Below are 18,511 nucleotides of genomic sequence, written 5' to 3'. Positions count from 1 at the left end.
AGGCAAAGATGAGAGGCTTCTAAATCAAGAGTGTTTTCTTCTGCTGGAATAGTGAAAACCAGTGTTTCTCAGAGAGGACATATTTGTGAGATGGGAGGGATTTGCAATCTCATTTGATTCTATAATTTTATTTTTCTAAGACCCTTGCTTCCCTCCTCCTTCCATTTTACCTTCAAGCCTCCAGGAGCCATCTCCCCGTCTCTGACATGGTGCCTCCCTCAAGCAGCCTCCTTCGCTCTCATGAACTTTAAGCCTCCCCCTGATGCCCCAGCGGCCAGCACTGGTGACGCAGTGGTGTGATGTATCGGCATTTCCAACGCTTGTGCTGGGCTCCCTGCTTCCCCCGGACACTGCCACCACTAGGCACCCACTGCCCTTCTCTTTAACGTACAGTTTCCACCTGACTCCTGGCCTACGCAGGAATTCTGGTGTTGGCTCTAGTTTCAGATGCTTATTTCTCTGCATATAAGTTGAACTTTTTTCTGTGTCTCACAGTTAAGCTATAGCTACAGGTTATGGGTGACTTTGTTGGGAAGATAATGAAAGAGATTCAGATTAGGCAGCAACTAAGATTCCTTGGAAAGCCAGAGGCTCAAGTACTTCCCCTTAAGTATGAACACACAAGCAAGAATGGTCAGACCTGGGAGGAAAACTTCTAACCTGACAAAAAATTAAAACAAAAATTTTAAAAATGTTAAATACTGTATCTACTAAATGGAACAGGTTTTCATATATTTTAAAAATTTCGAGGAAAAAAGAGTTCTTGAAAATTAAAAATGTGACAGCACATGTGAAACCCTTGGAGAACTGGCAATGAAGTATCTTCAAAGCAAAGGACAAAGGCACACAGTGGTAGCTGACAGCGGCAGGCTCACACCTGAGGTGGACTGTTTGGACAACCGTTCAGTTCAGTTGCTCAGTCATGTCCAACTCTTCACGACCCCATAAACTGCAGCACACCAGGCTTCCCTGTCCCTGTCTGGACAACAGGAGTTCAGAAAGAGCAGAGAAGATGGAGGGGAGAAATAATTTAAGAAAATGTCCCCAAATGTAGGGCATGAGTTTACAGTTCGCATGCCTCTCGTAGTGGCTGAGAACAGGCATGCTGTCACAGCCCTGGGGACACGAAACTATTCTGTGAGTGTCCACATAGGAAAAGCAGAAATAGGAATGGCTCAGATTTCTCAGCATCCACACTGCAACGTGGAACCTAGGCAATGCCTTCAAAATTCTCAAGGATAATTATTTCCGAGCTGGAATTCTAAACTCAGGCAAATTACCAATTAAATGTGAGAGTTAAAAAAAAGAAAATTTACCTCCCAGGTACTCTTTCACAGAAAGTACTGAAGGACATGCTACACCAGATTGAGGAAGTAAGCCAAGAGAGTAGAAGACGCAGGACCCAGGAAGCGAAGACCCCACAGAAAGGAGCGACAGGACCTCCAAAACAACGTGGCAGGAGGTCAGGGGAGACAGCTGTGCTCCAGGCAGACAGCCCCACCACACGAGGCTCCTGCAGGTTGGAGGCCTTGGGGGTTTGAAACGGAAGATCATGCAAGACTTTAAGAAAAAAGTAAACTATAAAAGTCATCATGATTTATTCTACATCTCACCTTTGAATAGCACAAATACTTTTTTTCTTTTGCTTTGGCTGTGTCACATGGCACGCGGGATCTAGTTCCTAAACCAGGAATGGAACTCTTTCCCCCTGCAGCGGAAGCACAGATTCTTCATCACTGGACCACCAGGGAAGGATCACCAGGGATGTCCCAAATAGTCTTTGACTATTCATGTGATCTAAAGTTACAAGATAGTTATGTACGGAGGTCAGGGAGGTATGGTAGAGGCAGAGGAGGAGGGCTGGAGAGACACCTGTATTCTTACCTCCCACGTATGGAAGTTCAGAGACAATGAATAATCTAGAATGTGGCAATGCAACTGTGTTATTTAGAACTAACTGGGCACAAATGGAGAAGGAAATGGCAACCCACTCCACTATTCTTGTCTGAAAAATCCCATGGACACAGGAGGCTGGCGGGCTACAGTCCATGTGGTCACAAGAGACAGATACCACTGAGTGACTAAGCACAGCAATTGGGCACATACCCAAAAAATCACTTAAAAGAGTTAAAATCTTTTCTCAGGGGAAGAACACAAGGGGATGTTTTTCTTACCAAGCCTCACATAAAACAAGCTGACTTAACCTACAAGTGCACTGTAACTTTGACTTAAAAAAAACTGTAATGCTATTCTATAGAAGACCATAGAAATAAGACAATTTTGGCAGAAAAAGGCCTATCTCAATAAATATAGACCTCATCCAGTAACTTCTTATCCAGTAACGTCTATAACACCTGTTCAGAGCTCAGAAATGATCCATTTGATAAGAAGCTGCCTGCAGCTGTTCAGGCCCTCTGTGTCTTATGACCTGGTTTATATTTAAGTGTTTTCTACTTGTAAAACTCTTCCCAGCTCATGAGGCCAGGCCCTTTATACATATCATTGGTCCAATGGTGTGTCCTTGAGCACTGCCATGTTCCAGGTGAAATTTACTTTCTGGTGATCATGAAAAAGCAAGAGAGTGGCGGAGAAACATCTATTTCTGCTTTATTGACTATGCCAAAGCCTTTGACTGTGTGGATCACAATAAACTGTGGGAAATTCTTCAATAGATGGGAATACCAGACCACCTGAGCTGCCTCTTGAGAAATCTGTATGCAGGTCAGGAAGCAACAGTTAGAACTGGACATGGAACAACAGACTGGTTCCAAATAGGAAAAGGAGTATGTCAAGGCTGTATATTGTCACCCTGCTTATTTAACTTATATGCAGAGTACCTCATGAGAAATGCTGGGCTGGAGGAAGCATAAGCTGGAATCAAGATTGCCTGGAGAAATATCAATAACCTCAGATATGCAGACACTACACTTATGGCAGAAAGTGAAAAACTAAAGAGCCTCTTGATGAAAGTGAAAGAGGAGAGTGAAAAAGTTGGCTTAAAGCTCAACATTCAGAAAACTATCATGACATCTGGTCCCATTACTTCATGGGAAATAGATGGGGAAACAGTGGAAACAGTGGCTGATTTTGGGGGCTCCAAAATCACTGCAGATGGTGACTGCAGCCATGAAATTAAAAGACGCTTACTCCTTGGAAGGAAAGTTCTGACCAACCTAGACAGCATATTAAAAAGCAGAGACATTACTTTGTCAACAAAGGTCCAACTAGTCAAGGCGATGGTGTTCCCAGTGGTCATGTATGGATGTGACGGTTGGACGATAAAGAAAGCTGAGCTCCAAAGAATTGATGCTTTTGAACTGTGGTGTTGGAGAAGACTCTTGAGAGTCCCTTGGACTGCAAGGAGATCCAACCAGTCCATCCTAAAGGAAATCAGTCCTGGGGTTCATTGTAAAGACTGACGTTGAAGCTGAAACTCCAATACTTTGGCCACCTGATGCGAAGAGCTGACTCATTTGAAAAGACCCTGATGTTGGTAAAGATTGAACGCAGGAGGAGAAGGGGATGACAGAGGATGAGATGGTTAGATGGCATCACTGACTCAATGGACATGAGTCTAGGTAAACTCTGGGAGTTGGTGATGGACAGGGAAGCCTGGAGTGCTGCAGTTCATGGAGTCACAAAGAGTCGGACATGACTGAGCGACTGAACTGAACTGATCATGAAAAGACTCTGCCATAAAATCAACAGCAGAATCTGGGGAGTGCATTCTTGACAGTAAGAGGCCTAAGAGCCTATTCCTGAAGCAGTGGAGACTGGGTACTTCTAAAAACCCAGGTACGATTATTAAATATATGGCATAACTACATATAATTGCCATCCACAACCAAGATAGAGCTCACGTTCTCAGACCCTCTGCATCTTGAGAATACTCTGTGTTTCACTTGGGTTGTGCACAACTAACTCTCTGTAAGACTGGAGCCACTGTGTTTATTTTCAGATGCAAAAGGCTCCGAAGGTCACACAATTCAGTGGTTGCATCAGAACTAAACAGATCTGTCAATCCTGTCTGTGCTCTTTTTGCCACAACACCAAAAATAATCAGTTTTCATCCCTAACTCACACTGGCCCTCCCCTTTAATCCATTCAGCTATATTTCAGTAGAATTTTACAAATGCCCTAAGGGAAAGTCGCTCAGTTGTGTCTGACTCTTTGTGACCCCATGGACTTCTTCAGGCCAGAATACTGGAGTGGGGTTCCTTTCCCTTCTCCAGTGGATCTTCTCGACCCAGGAATCAAACCAGGGTCTCTTGCACTGCAGGCGGATTCTTTACCAACTGAGCTATTGAGGGAAGCCCTAAGATAGGTTGAAACATAACAAAAACACCACACCAAAAAATATTTTAAATAAGAGGTAAATGAATATGTATATTGACCTCATGTTGTAAACAGCTCTTTAGTTCATGACCACACCGATTATACTTTTCTGCATATATACACACAGGATACCTGTGACAGTTAAGAGATAAACCTCATGGCCCTTCGTTTCTGCAGCAGAGGAGCAACACAGATTGGCTCAATAGTGTATTAGAGTCATTAAAAAAAAATCCTATCAAAAGGGCAAGAACCTAAATGTTGAGAATACAAACACAGAGCTCATGGATCCCATGGACAGTCCAGCTACTCCCAGGATTGCTGAACTTGTCACACTCCATGTTTGCTGTTCTCTTTCCCTTGTTATCATTTATAAAAAGTAGTACCAAATGCTCTGGGCTAAGCCAGAGATGAGTGAGAGAAAAACACAGTATCTGATGGAGGAGCCCATTAAGAAAGTCAGTAGTATATGATAAAGAATCAAAAAACAACAAGAGACAGGTGGAAATAAGCATAATTTTTTTCAAGAACATTTATACATCTGTTTAATTAGATTAGCTTTACAAGCATTTTGAGAGCTTTTTCATAATGAAACACTGCTTTTCAAATTACATGACTTTATAGTCTATCTGTATGTAAATCCTGAAATTCTTTGCCTGCTGTTGATAAAGGTCTGTGTTTTACAGCTGGTTAATATGTTGAATAAAAACAGTATTAGAAGCTTTATCTTTTACCAGGATTAAACACATATAGGCCACAAATAGTTTTAAATTTTGTTTTATATAGAGTCCTGCTTGGTGACAAGTTAACAGTCCCACTAACATGAAAAGAACAGATTTTAAATGGATATTAAAAGAAATGGCTATCCTGATTTCTCCATCCTTTCACAACAATCTCCAAGAAATTATAAACTTTTCCAGAAACAAACAAAAAAAAACCCACAACAAAATTTAAAACCTGTCAGGCAAGCACAACCCACAGACAGTAGAATCGGACACTTTGCACAACTGCAGAAATACATATCTGAATGACACAGGGGCTCCCAGATTAAAAGGCTGTTATTGTACACCTTGACAAACAAACCTCCCACCAACATCACATCATTTCTACTCAACCTAAAAATAATAGCGGTTTTGAGCTGTGGCCTAAGGCAGCGCACCGCACTGCAGCCCAGGCTGGGGCGGAGGGGAGAGCGGGGGCAGAGGCACTTGCTGTTGAGATGCTGCATTGCACTAATGTTATCTGGGACTAGGAAGGAAGCAGAACAGAACTGCAGTGGGTGAGGAAAACCAGCAATCACTACAATTGTCTCCTGCAAGTTCTCCGAAGTGAGATCACAGTACTGAATATTTAATCCCACCCTAAATCCATGCTGCCAGTTCACTAAACAACTGTTTTTCATGTTTTACATGAACAGTAGCAATCTTTTAATAAAAATTACTGAGCTTTCCATAGAAAAGGTCTCTAACTGAATACAAACTATACAGATGCTAAAACTGTCATAGGTTGAAATATACAGAAATATTTCTGTACACTCACATTATTTTGGCAAAGAAGATCAAGGACAGAGATAGAAAACTGAAGTGGGCAAGGTCTTACACCCATAATTCATGCAAAATACAGATACCACCTTTTGGGCTTTGCTAAACAGCCTAGGAAACTCAAGTCTAAGACATCCATCCTAACTGAGGTGTTACGTAACTCAAGTCTGGGAGGACTTACGTGATTTTGTAGGATTCCCTCTTTTTTCTGAAAAATAAAAAAGAAGACTCATAGAAGTTATCTGGTTTTTTGCTTCGTGCTTTGATTTTTAAGCCGAACATCCATCTTTCAGTACTGACGGAGAGCACCGCCTCTAGGGAGTGCACCAGCAGTGGCCTGAGGAGTCACTGATGTTAAGTCTGTAACAACACCATTCGGGCTGGAGGCACAGTCTCCCCCTGACGCTACCCAACAGGAATGAGGTTCTGATCTGCTGGCCAGATGGGCACAGAAGTAGGAAGAAAACAGCAAAACTCAAAAGTACAATCAACCTGACGGGAAGCACAAGGAATAGTCTAGGAAAGGGGACAGTACGTTCTACATCTATAGGCTGTACCTGAAAGCAGAAGAAAGCCCTTTATCTTGGGAACTTGATGCTGAGGAGAACCTCAAGTTCATTTAGTGCCAGTCACTGTAGTTTTTTGTGTTTTTTTTTTTTTTAATGTAACTTAAAAGATAAAACCTTTTTACTGTGTATTTTTCTTATAAAACATGAACTAAAAGTTACTGGTAGTAAATGGTAAAGTAAACAGTGACGGTTTTACTGTTATGTTTCACTATTAACAATGTCAGAAAAACAGCAGCAGCAGTCTTTTAGGAGTTCAAATTAGTGTAAGGATTACAAAACAATCTGATTTTTCAGTTGGTGATTAAAGTGCTCCTTTTCTTATTTTAAGTAAAAACAAAATTAATCATTAGTCACTGGCAACAATCATTATAAGAGGCTTTTCAGGGCAAAATTTAATAGTACGAAGAGGTTTACAAAAATAGATTGATGCTATTTTGGGAAATAATACTGTAATTTTTTCTCAATTCAGTTTTGATAAATTGTACCTGATTATACAAAAATTATTTCAAATTCAAACTTGACTATATAAAAAAAGGGAGAGATGAAATGAACTCAGCTAGATGACAGATCTGGTAAAATATAAGAATGAAAAAAATTCTACCTAGGGCACTTATTTCATGTCCAGATGTAAACACCACTTTCAGTTGGTAACTCATATTCCTCCCATCACAGGTCTGGAGTCAATCATGCAGTACAAAGCCACACAGTCAAAATCTTTGTTTTGATGCAACACAAAAAAGTCGTTTCTGTTTCCTTAAACTGCCAACTGGTTGTCTATTTTTCTTTATCCCATTTATTTGTATTCACAAGTTAACAAAGAGCGTCAATAATTATTGTAGGTGAAGTGGGGTATTGCTGATGAAAGGCTCTATAAGACGTCTTTACTGATCGAATCAGAAGGTTTATTGAGTTCAACCCTCACACCTTTTTCACCTGCAAAGTAAAAAAAAAAAAATTCATTCATTAAGTACCAGAGAGCTTCTGTTCCTGCATCCCACTGAGCTCCTAACAGTGTGCACAGCATTTCAACTTGCAAACACACATCATTTGAGAGTGATCACACCCAGATTCCCAAAAGTTACCCTCAGGGTTGATTACGGTAAATGCAGGGACTCTGGACTAGTAAACCTTCAATGGGAAAAACCACTCTCTACACAGGGATAATGATTTTTGTCTTTTTTTTTTGAAAAACAAACTGAATTGCTATAAAATATTAATAGCAGTGTGTTCAGCCTCACTGAAAGCACACTACTAGGCTTCTGTCACAAACAGTGACTTTGAAAATAAACAGAAACTCATGAATATTCCATTTTTATAGTTTTATAGAAGGCTGATGTGGGATTATCCATGGCTGGTGACTGTACAGGTAGTCAAATCAGTAATGTGAACTGGAGCAGATTTGTGAGATACAAAGTGGGGTTAAAGAAAAGACAGGTCAGCAGTCCATCTGCTGGAAACCACAGGCCCAAGTGCTCCAGGAGGGCATCCACAAGTGGGGGTGACTAGACGCCACTTGCAGATTGGACTCTGCATGCCTGTCAGATTCACTGATTACAGCATCTCAATTCATCTCCTTTGCGTTAATTTTCTTCATATCCACATTTAACATGGGAGACCTGGATTATTCTCCAGAGCATGTACATCTAAAGAGGAAAGGATATTACCTTTCTTCCATGGGGAGAATGAGATGAAGACAGCCTATGACTGAGAAGGATAATCACAGAAAACTCAGTTTGCTCAAACCATTTCCCCAGATTGCTTTGTTTCAAACTTGCCTCACCTTTGGGCAATTTTGATGGTTAAAGGTGACTTAAGAGCAGCCTTCTTCTAAATAGAGGAATTAAGAATCTGACAAAAACAAAGAGCAAGCCTTCTGGCTCGTGGACAGCACCGCTTGGCTGCGGAGTCTCTTCCTTCTAGTGTACCCAGGCCCCAAATGTTTACCTGTTAGATATTTTACTTTAGCTCGTGCTCTCTCATCTGCATCAAAATACCAAACAGTTATTGCGTACCTAAAAGAAAATTTAGAACAGGGTAAGTAAGAATGATCACACTGGGAGGAAAAAAGGGAATGCTGTTGCAAAGATCTAGTAAAACTCATCATGGCAAAACAACACCTAACTTGGAGTGAATGACATCAGGTGATACGTGGGCACAGTATCACTTGGATAACCCACTTATCCAAGAACCCCAACGGTCAAGAGCATAACACAGAGGCAGGACTAGCTCAAATTAACACTGCAGAGTTTGTGACTTTTTATGGTTTTCTTAGTACCTACATAACCGGTTTATTATCTGTTTTGCAAGCCTACAGCAGATTAGAAACAGACACCAAGAAGGAAAGAGTGGCTGTCAGAGAAAAAGCATGTTATCAATAGCGTTCCAGAAGAAAAGAACAGAGACAGGAGGAGGACACCAGAGCAGAGGCCTGCAGAGCAGGGGAGAGTGGGCACTCTCAGCAACATCAGAGGGTGTCACTACACTCGTAACAACAGAGAGTCATGACAGGCGTTTATAGTTTTACAACCTGGAGTCATCAAGAAAGTTCGATCATGCGAAGAATTTTTTAGGATTTTAATCAAAACAATTGTACTATGTCTTGTTTCATTTTTCTGAAAATTTCAATCATTTGGAACATCTCATTTGACAAATGAATGAAGACTCTCGTTTAATAAAGACCACAAAGCGCTTAGTTACACTTTTTGGTACAAAAAATGCAGAAAATCTGCAAACACCACAGGGAGTGAAAGCATGTTGGAAAGGATCAGCTCCTTAGAAGAATGCAGCAATCAGTAAAGTGTCCTGCAGATTCTGGCCTGTATTCACTGGGAGAAAACAATACTGATCAAATGAACCAGCAAACTGTCTGCAGTCAAGAGTCAAAGGCAGAGCAGAGGCAGAGCCTGGGAGGCTGGAAAGGGACAGAGCCGAGGTCAAGCTCGGCTCCAGAGATCCAGCCCCTATCCTATCACACAGGTGGCCATGGCAATGGGGAAGGTACACAAATATTTTCCTCTGTCTTTTGCACCCGCCCCAAACTCTTAGTTCCTCAGTAACCAGAGTTCAGCTATCTGCATCAGGTCCCTGCACTGTCCAAGGCCTTCCCAGAAGACAGCTGTAAACCACCACACATCACTGTTTCTCCTGCCTCATCCCCTATCTCTTTAGATTCCTCCTCCATATATCTGCCTCTGCTCTGACTCCACAGCCTCGCCCTTTCCTCCCAGCCTTGCCAATACTGTCTACTCCTTGCTTCTCCTCACTCCAGGCCCAGCAGCTACAAGACCAATCGATTCCAATGTAAGACCACTTTTTCCTCCTCCAAACTCCTGGAGCGACCCATAATTGCATGGCACCTATTCATTACCTAAAATGTTCACTCTATCTCCATTGAGAAAGGATACACCACATCACATTCAAGACTCAATACAAAGGAAGATCAATGAAGCAGTTTCAAGTTCAGAAATGATTTTTAAGAAGCAGTTGGGGCTGAGATGGGCACTGGGGTGATGGAAGGAGAGACAGGATCCAGGACAGAGTCTGCGATGTGATGGGATCCCCGGGTTCCACCCAAGAGCTCTTACGGCCTCAAGTCACACCACTCAGCCCGCTACTCACTAAGATGCATAAGGGCTGAGGCAAAACGGCTCAGAAAGAAGGAAGGAGGGACAGGTGACAAAACCTTCACCGTCTGAACCTCATGAAATAATACAACATCACTGTCAAGAGGCAGCTCTTCCTGTGTTTCTAAGGGATCCCACCAGATCTAAGCCACTGTGTGCCAGTAATTCACTATAATGTCCCAAATCCCTTCTATAATGAAAAACAGGTATTGAAAAAGTACAGCTTTTTTTTTTTAAAACAAATATATATTTTGCTAACAATGTAACATCTTCCATTTTAATAGTCTACATATTTTAATTAGGTCATGGTAAATGGTAAAAAAAAAACTTTAAGAATACAGTAAAAAATTGGTTTAGAAAATGAAACCTTGTAGAAAGAGTATAAAGCAGAAAATGTAAAAAACAGTATAAGCCTAAAAGATGCTGTATATTAAAGCAGAAGGGTAATTTTTTTTAACACACCTTTTCTCTACTTCTCTTTGCTGTATTCTTTTTTCTCTACACTTCCACTCTCTGATTATGTATTTTCCTACCCTGTATCATTTTTCCATACCATCCCTCTGCCCCCCACTTCTGCTGGACCCCCTTTAACAAAGCTGCCCTTTCTCTTCTCTGCCTAGTCCTTATTCCCCACGTGAATACTCTCACCAGGTCTGAGAATGGATACTAGTTAAGAGATGCACAAACCAAGGAGACAGGCCTGGAAAGACAAGAACCCTGAGCCTCCCCGTCTCACCCTAGACAAGGAGGGGCTGCAAAGAGACTCAAAGACATTTGGGACTAACTGTGAACACCCTTATAAAATCATTCAGATTAAAACAATCATGACTGAAGCCTTATGATAAAGGTAACTGAAGGACAGGAAGATATTCATTAGAAAATGTTCACGTTTATGCTATTGAGCCCCTCCTATCTTACTATGCTCTTTACCAATTTTTTTTTTCCTTTAAAGGAATACTACCTTGTAGCATATGCTGGTTGTACTTCATGAGGGTTGCGACGGTCAGACCAGAAAAACAGCAGTCTATCAAATTTGGGTTCAATGTCAGCAAACTGGGCTTTGCCTTCTGGAAAAATTCGAAGTATACCTCCACTTACCTAGGAAAGGAGCCAAATATGTAAATATGAGCAACCAAGAATGCAACAAAATTAAATTTAGGGGGAAAAGACCACTTCAGTAAATCGAGTCTTAACTGTTCACATAACATCTCAATTAATAATGTCTGGAATTGAGATTTCAAGTACATGCAGAGATACAAGGAAAAATTCATTCCTTGTTTTAGGGAATTTTGTAAATATTTGATGAAACAGATGAATATTCTCTGAACTCAAAAGTCTTAAAGTGACACTTGAAAGTCTGAAAAACTAGTAAGCATTCCTTATTTATGTATGGTGATGACTTGCTTTACCTACTCTTTTTTCAAATCATTCTGAAGAAAATTACTACAAATGATTAACTGTGTCAAAGAAATAGTTCATCATATTTTAAAAGTTCAACAGATAATATTAATAGAGCAGTCTTATTTAAGGAACTCAATCTATCAGGAGAAAGTGTCATTTATCATCAGCACTGGGCCTATATAACTGAACTCGTCCACAGAGGGCCACTACCATTTACCCCAGTAGGTATCTGTCTCTACGGGAGACCAGAGGGACTCCCCATGCATTCTGATACCGACTCTTCCAGGATCTGTTGCTGGCCCTTGGTGCAGTTCAGTTCAGTCGCTCAGTTGTGTCCGACTCTTTGCAACCCCATGAATCGCAGCACGCCAGGCCTCCCTGTCCATCACCAACTCCCAGAGTTCACCCAAACCCACGTCCATCGAGTCGGTGATGCCATCCAGCCATCTCATCCTCTGCCGTCCCCTTCTCCTCCTGCCCCCAATCCCTCCCAGCATCAGGGTCTTTTCCAATAGTTAACTCTTCACATGAGGTGGCCAAAGTACTGGAGTTTCAGCTTCAGCATCAGTCCTTTCAATGAACACCCAGGACTGATCTCCTTTAGGATGGACTGGTTGGATCTCCTTGCAGTCCAAGGGACTCTCAAGAGTCTTCTCCAACACCACAGTTCAAAAGCATCAGTTCTTCGGTGCTCAGCTTTCTTCACAGTCCAACTTTCACATCCATACATGACCACTGGAAAAACCACAGCCTTGACTATATGGACCTTTGTTGGCAAAGTAATGTCTCTGCTTTTGAATATGCTATCTAGGTTGGTCATAACTTGCCTTCCAAAGAGTAAGTGTCTTTTAATTTCATGGCTGCAATCACCATCTGCAGTGATTTTGGAGCCCCCCAAAATAAAGTCTGACACTCTTTCCACTGTTTCCCCATCTATTTCCCAAGTAGGGAACAATTCAGACAGATGTCATTGTGGTGATTATAATCTTGGCAGGACTTAAGCAAGGTAACCCCCACCCAACTGAGTAACTCTTTACTCTTGAAAAACTAAACTCCTAACAAGCAGACTCCTGAATTGAACGGAATGTTGATACTTGATCAAGACACTGGAGGCTGAGCCTATTCCTCAGTTCCACAACAGTCAGAGAAGCTGTTCACCAGGCTCATAGTCAAGTGAGTTAGATTCAAGCTACTTGGTGCCCTTGCCCGCCTTCTGCAGGTTCAAGCATTGCCCTGAGAGGCTCCCAGGGCACTTGTGAACATCTAAAGGGGGTCTAGACTGTGACAGACAGCGTACCTTCTTTTCTCTTCCTGCTTCTCTCTGTCCTTCCCCTGGAGTCAATGGGAATAGAGATAGGTTTTAAAGCTTCCTATCTTCCTCTGCAAGGAGATCCAACCAGTCCATTTTGAAGGAGATCAGCCCTGGGGTTTCTTTGGAAGGAATGATGCTAAAGCTGAAACTCCAGTACTCTGGCCACCTCATGTGAAGAGTTGACTCACTGGAAAAGACTCTGATGCTGGGAGGGATTGAGGGCAGGAGGAGAAGGGGATGACAGAGGATGAGATGGATGGCATCACTGACTCGATGGACGTGAGTCTGAGTGAACTCTGGGCGCTGGTGATGGACAGGGAGGCCTGGTGTGCTGCGATTCATGGGGTCGCAAAGAGTCAGACACGACTGAGCGACTGAACTGATTTTCCTCTGGGAAGCGTTCCCTGACTCCCGCATCAGGTAGCCTTGCCATGTGTTCCCACAGCAATCTGTCCCGCACTTGGTATAACCAACTGTAATCACCAGTCCATCTGGTCTGCACCCTCCACTGGAGCCCAGCTCTGTGAGGGAGAGCTCCGTTTCTGCTCGGTTTCCAGTGCCCAGAGCACCCTCTGGTACGGTGTACTTATTCAGAGCAAAATCTTGCAAGGAAAGTTTTCAGTTTTACATATAAAAGCACTGAAGACTTTTCTCTGCTTATGTACTAATTTAAAAATTATATATTGATGACCTTCGATAGGTCATATAAAGGATCAGCCTAGAAAGAACCTAGACTCTAACAAAATGTGGAAGAGTTGATCAAACATATTTCTAATTTTCTAGAGATTTACAAAATGTGAAAAAAAAACGTTAAGTTTTAACTAAATTTACACCAGTTGTTTTGTATGTTGAGCTCAAGGTGAATTAACAATTTCTTGATTTCAAACTTTGAAAGTTTTAACAAAAAAACCGTGTTTGTTGATATATGGCCTCAAAATATACTAGCAATAAAACTTACCTCCATTTTGAACTTAGAGTATAGGACAGAGGAAATTCTTTCTTTTCAAAAAACAACAATATTTTTTATTTTTAACTGCTTGTCACGCTTCTATAATATTCTTGCATTTGTTACTTGCTCTTTAAAAAAAAAAAATTCATTCTTTTTATCTTTGGCTGTGCTGGGTCTTGGCTGCTGTGCACAGGCTTCCTCCAGCTGTGGAGAGTGAGGGCCACTCCCTAGTTATGGAGCATGGGCTTCTCATTACAGTGGCTTCTCTTGCACAGTACAGGCTCTAGGGCGCATGAGCGCAGTAGCTGTGGCTCCCCAGCTCCAGGGGAAGGGCTCAAGAGTTGCACGGGCTTAGGTGCTCCACGGCACGTGAGACCTTCCTAGACCAGGGATTGAACCTGTGTCTCCTGCATTGGCAGGCGGATTTGTTACCGCTGAGCCCCCAGGAAAGCCTTGTTACTTGTTCTTTATTTATTCATTTTATCGAGGTATAGTTGACTGACAATATTGTAATAGTTTCAGAGGTACAGCAAAGTGACTTGGTTACACATACATATGTATTTTCCTATACTCTTTTCTGAAAATTCTTTTCCACTATAGTTTATTATAAGATATTGGATACAGCTTCCTCTACTAAAAGTAAATCCTTGTTTATCTTATATATGGTAGTGTATACCTCTTAATCTCATCCTCCCAATTTATCCCTCCCCACCTTCCCCTTTGTTAACCACAAGTTTGTTTTCTAAGTCTGAATCTATTTCTAAATATTTTGTAAATAAGTTCATTTGTAGTATTTTTAGATTGTACACATAAATCATACATAATAATATTTGTCATTCTCTTCTGACTTACTCTGCTTAGCATGATAATCTCTAGGACCATCCATGTTGCTGCAAATGGCAGTTTCATTCTCACGGCTGAATAGCGTTCCCTTGTAAGGACTTCTCTGCCCATTCATCTGCTGGTAGATGCTCAGGCTGCTTCCATGTCCCGGCTACTGCAAACAGTGTTGCTAGGAACACTGGGGGTGCGTGTATCTTTTTGAATTAGAGTTTTCATCTTTTTTGGACATATGTCCAGCAGTGGGATTGCAGGATCATATGGTAACTCTTCTAGTTTTTTAAGGATCCTCCATATTGTTTTCCAGAGTGGCTCCACCAATTTACATTCCCACCAACAGTGTAGGAGCGTTCCCTTTTCTCCACACCCTCTCCAGCATTTATTATTTGTAGACTTTTTGATGATGGCCATTCTGACCATTTTGTGAGGTGTTACCTCATTGTACTTCTGATTTGCATTTCTCTAATAACTAGTAATGTTGAGCATTTTTTCACTCGTCTATTGGCCATATGAATGTCTTCTTTGGAGAAATGCCTATTTAGGTTTTCTGCCATTTTCTGACTGGGTTTTTGTTCTCATTATTGAATTGTATGAACTGTTTGTGTATCTGGAAATTAAGCCTTTGTCAGTCACACTGTTTGCAAATATTTTCTCCCAGTCCATAGGTTGTATTTTTGTTTTAAGTTTGATTAAGTCGTATTTATTTTTGCTTTTGTTTCTATTGCCTTGGGAGACTGACCTAAGAAAACACTGGTACAATTTATGTCAGAGAATATACTGCCTATGTTCTCTAAGTTTTATGGTGTCATGTTTTATATTTAAGTCTTTAAGCCATTTTGAGTTTATTTTTGTGTATGGTGTGAAGGAGTGTTCTATTATGTGTGTGTGTGTGTGTGTGTGTGTGTGTGTATATATAAAATATAGCAACTTCACTGATTTACATGCATCTGTCCAGCTTTCTTAACACCATCTGCTGAAGAGACTGTTTTTTTCTCCATTGCAAATTCTTGCCTCCTTTGTCAAAGATTAATTGACTGTAGACGTGTGGATTTATTTCTGAGCTCTCTATTCTATTCCATGGATCCACATGTCTGTGTCTGTGCTAATACCATGCTGCTTTGACTACTATAGATTTACAGCACTGCCTGAAGTCTGGAAGGGCTGTGCCTCCAACTTTGTTCTATTTCCTCAAGATTGCTTTGGCAATTCTATATAAATTTTAGGATTACGTGTTCTAGTTCTGTGAAAAATGTCATGGGTAATCTGATAGGGATTGCATTAAATCTGTAGATTGCTTTAGGTAGTATGGCCATTTTAACTATATTAATTCTTCCAATCCAAGAGCATGGGATATCTTCCCTTTTCTTTGCATCATCACTGATTTCCTTAATCAGAGTTTTATAAGCCTTAGCATATAGATTAGGTATATTTCTAGATACGTATTTTCTGACGTGATCTTAAACAGGATTTTTTCTACCTTCTCTTTTCACTGTTGGCATAAAGAAATGCAACAGACTTCTATATATCAATCTTATACCCTGCCACCTTATTGAATTCATTTATTAGTTCTAATAGTTTTTGTATGGAGTCTTTAAGGTTTTCTATAAGAGTATCAAGGACAGAGGATATTCTTTAAATCAGTATGGTACAGAAAGATTACTGGATCACTAAGTTTTAGGATATGCTTTTAGAACAGGACCAAGTTTTTGGACATTTAGGACCTGGTGATTTTCATTTATGCATATGTGTGTGTGGCGAAGGAAGGTGTTTTAAAGGTTATTTGATTTTTAAAAATTACCATGGCTACACAAGTGTGTTCACTCTGTGAAAATCCACCGGGCTATATATTATGTTCACTTTTCTATTTTGCTTCAATATATGTAAATAAAAAAGATTTTAAAGAAATCAACCAAAATTAGTTTATACAATCTCCAATGCAATCATACATGACACATTTCTGAAGTTTAAATCTTTTAAACTTAAGTGAAACTAAGGCTGATATTCAGGGAATATATTTTTGAAACAACAGAGATTAGCTGTATTGTACATTCTGACTGTACCATAGAATCTGTCAGTATTGATAAACTTCATAATCAGAGAAAGAAGTCCTGTCTCCAACAGTCTAACAACTCAATGCCAAACAACATCTCTGCAACAATGCAAAAAATAAAATGTAGGAGTTAAATAGCAAATAATTCTTAATAATCATTTATACATAATCTCCCTCAAAAGTCGTAATAGAGCAAAAAATTCTCATAAGTGTTTTGGGTATTATTTTAACAAAAGATACTTTTGTAAAAGTTAAATTTTGGATGAATGCTTCAATATCCAAAATAAGGGAATCTACTTTTTGAGCTATATTAGTATCTGTTTCATTTTAATAAAGATCCACCCCTAATACCTTACAGTAAAGCATATCTAAGGAGAAATGTTTAACTGTTCCACATTTTAAAGTCAGTCTCACCTATGAGGACTATTTGTGAGAAAAGAACACCTGTAAGATAAAAAATAAATGCTCAATTAGGTGGCATACCTTGGCATCCCAGTCTTTATTAAGATAATATATACATGTCACACATCTTCCATCTCCATTTGGATTATCGACATGACGTACGTAACCTGTTCCATTGCCAGGGTAACAAGCAACCATGGCCTGTAACAATAATAATAATAATAATAATAATAAATTTAATAGTCCAACTATGAGTAAAAAGGGAAAACAGCTTATAACAAAGATCTCTGATTTTTGGCTATTCTGACTTACATTTAAATTCTTTCTCTAGTAAAAAATCATGTTTGTAGATAAGAAGAAGTAAAGACCTTCTACATTTATGTGTATAAAAAGCACAGGGTAGGCTGGTGAACAATGCAAGGTCTGGAGAACTGTCTCACAGTGATGGGAAGAGCTGACATGGAAGGATCAGAGAGACTGCAGAAAGGCCTCTCTTTTGTGACCTTTATTCATGCTGATAATCAAGATCAAGTGGGCTTTGTCCTGCTCCATGGAAGATGGCCATTCTCCCTGAGCTCACCACAGAACATCTATGTTACCATTTGACAGTCACAAACCACCTCCAACACTGTCTCTGAGTGGAACCAATTTGGAAAGACACAATTTAGAAGATCAATGCTGAACATTAACTCATTTAATATTAATGAGACTAAATGACAAATTAGCATGTAACACGCCCCTCTGTTAAGGAAACTGAGGCCCAGGACGGTTAATGTTCTTAATGACACATGACAGGAGATCAAGTATGAATGTGGGCAATCTGGCTTCAGAACCCAAGTTACTGACACTACACTATGTTATCCATGTAACACACCGCTATACTCGTGTGTGTTGGGGGTCAGGGGGTAGAGAGTGAAAAAAGAAGACTGCTAGCTGGCTATTGCAGTTTGTTTCCAGGAGAAAAACAAAAATCAGGTTGACTAAGGTGGCAAGGTAGGATGTATTGTGAAGGCAGAAAACCAACAGGGTTTGCTCATGGACTGGAAGTGGAGAAAAAGGAGAGTGAAGGAGGATTCTGCTGTTTCCAGCCTATGTAACTGAATGAATGGAGTATTTACTAAAAACAAAAAAAAAACCCCAGAAATACTAGGTGAAAGAGTTAACACCATGCACAGGGTACAAGAGGAGCTTCCCAGCAGGGGTCCTGATAAGCCAGATATTCCAGAGTAGAACAAAACTGAAGACACTATGATTATGCTTCAGAATGAGAAGTTTGTGTTAGGCTCTTCTACATTGTTCTCCTTTAGGGTTCTATGGCGGTACCTAGGGGTGACTGATAGGCAGTCCAGAAAAATGTTGTTCAGTCGCTAAGTCATGTCCGACTCTTTGCAACCCCAGAGACCCATAAAATGACAAGAGACCAAACAAACAGGTCTTGCCCCAACCCTCAACTGGGATACCATTTATCTGGTTCCACTGAATTCCAAGCGAG

The 18,511-nt window shown here is 40.6% G+C and overlaps 1 protein-coding gene across 1 annotated transcript in view; it reads right to left on the bottom strand.

The window, feature by feature from the left end:
* Nucleotides 1-4,834: 4,834 nt before the first annotated feature.
* EGLN1 (egl-9 family hypoxia inducible factor 1) overlaps nt 4,835-18,511 on the bottom strand; it is a 63,549-nt gene continuing 49,872 nt past the window's right edge. Inside the window, exons 2-5 of the mRNA XM_070364821.1 lie at nt 17,101-17,220; nt 11,027-11,163; nt 8,387-8,454; nt 4,835-7,375 (exon numbers count right to left, since the gene is read on the bottom strand). Of these exons, the coding sequence (XP_070220922.1) occupies nt 7,311-7,375; nt 8,387-8,454; nt 11,027-11,163; nt 17,101-17,220 (390 nt within the window). The 3' untranslated portion in view covers nt 4,835-7,310. The remainder of the gene's footprint in view (nt 7,376-8,386; nt 8,455-11,026; nt 11,164-17,100; nt 17,221-18,511) is intronic.

This window comes from Bos mutus, chromosome 28 (genome assembly GCF_027580195.1).
Source record: "Bos mutus isolate GX-2022 chromosome 28, NWIPB_WYAK_1.1, whole genome shotgun sequence".
Classification (NCBI taxonomy): domain Eukaryota; kingdom Metazoa; phylum Chordata; class Mammalia; order Artiodactyla; family Bovidae; genus Bos; species Bos mutus.
This window is presented reverse-complemented; position numbering and strand designations above follow the sequence as displayed.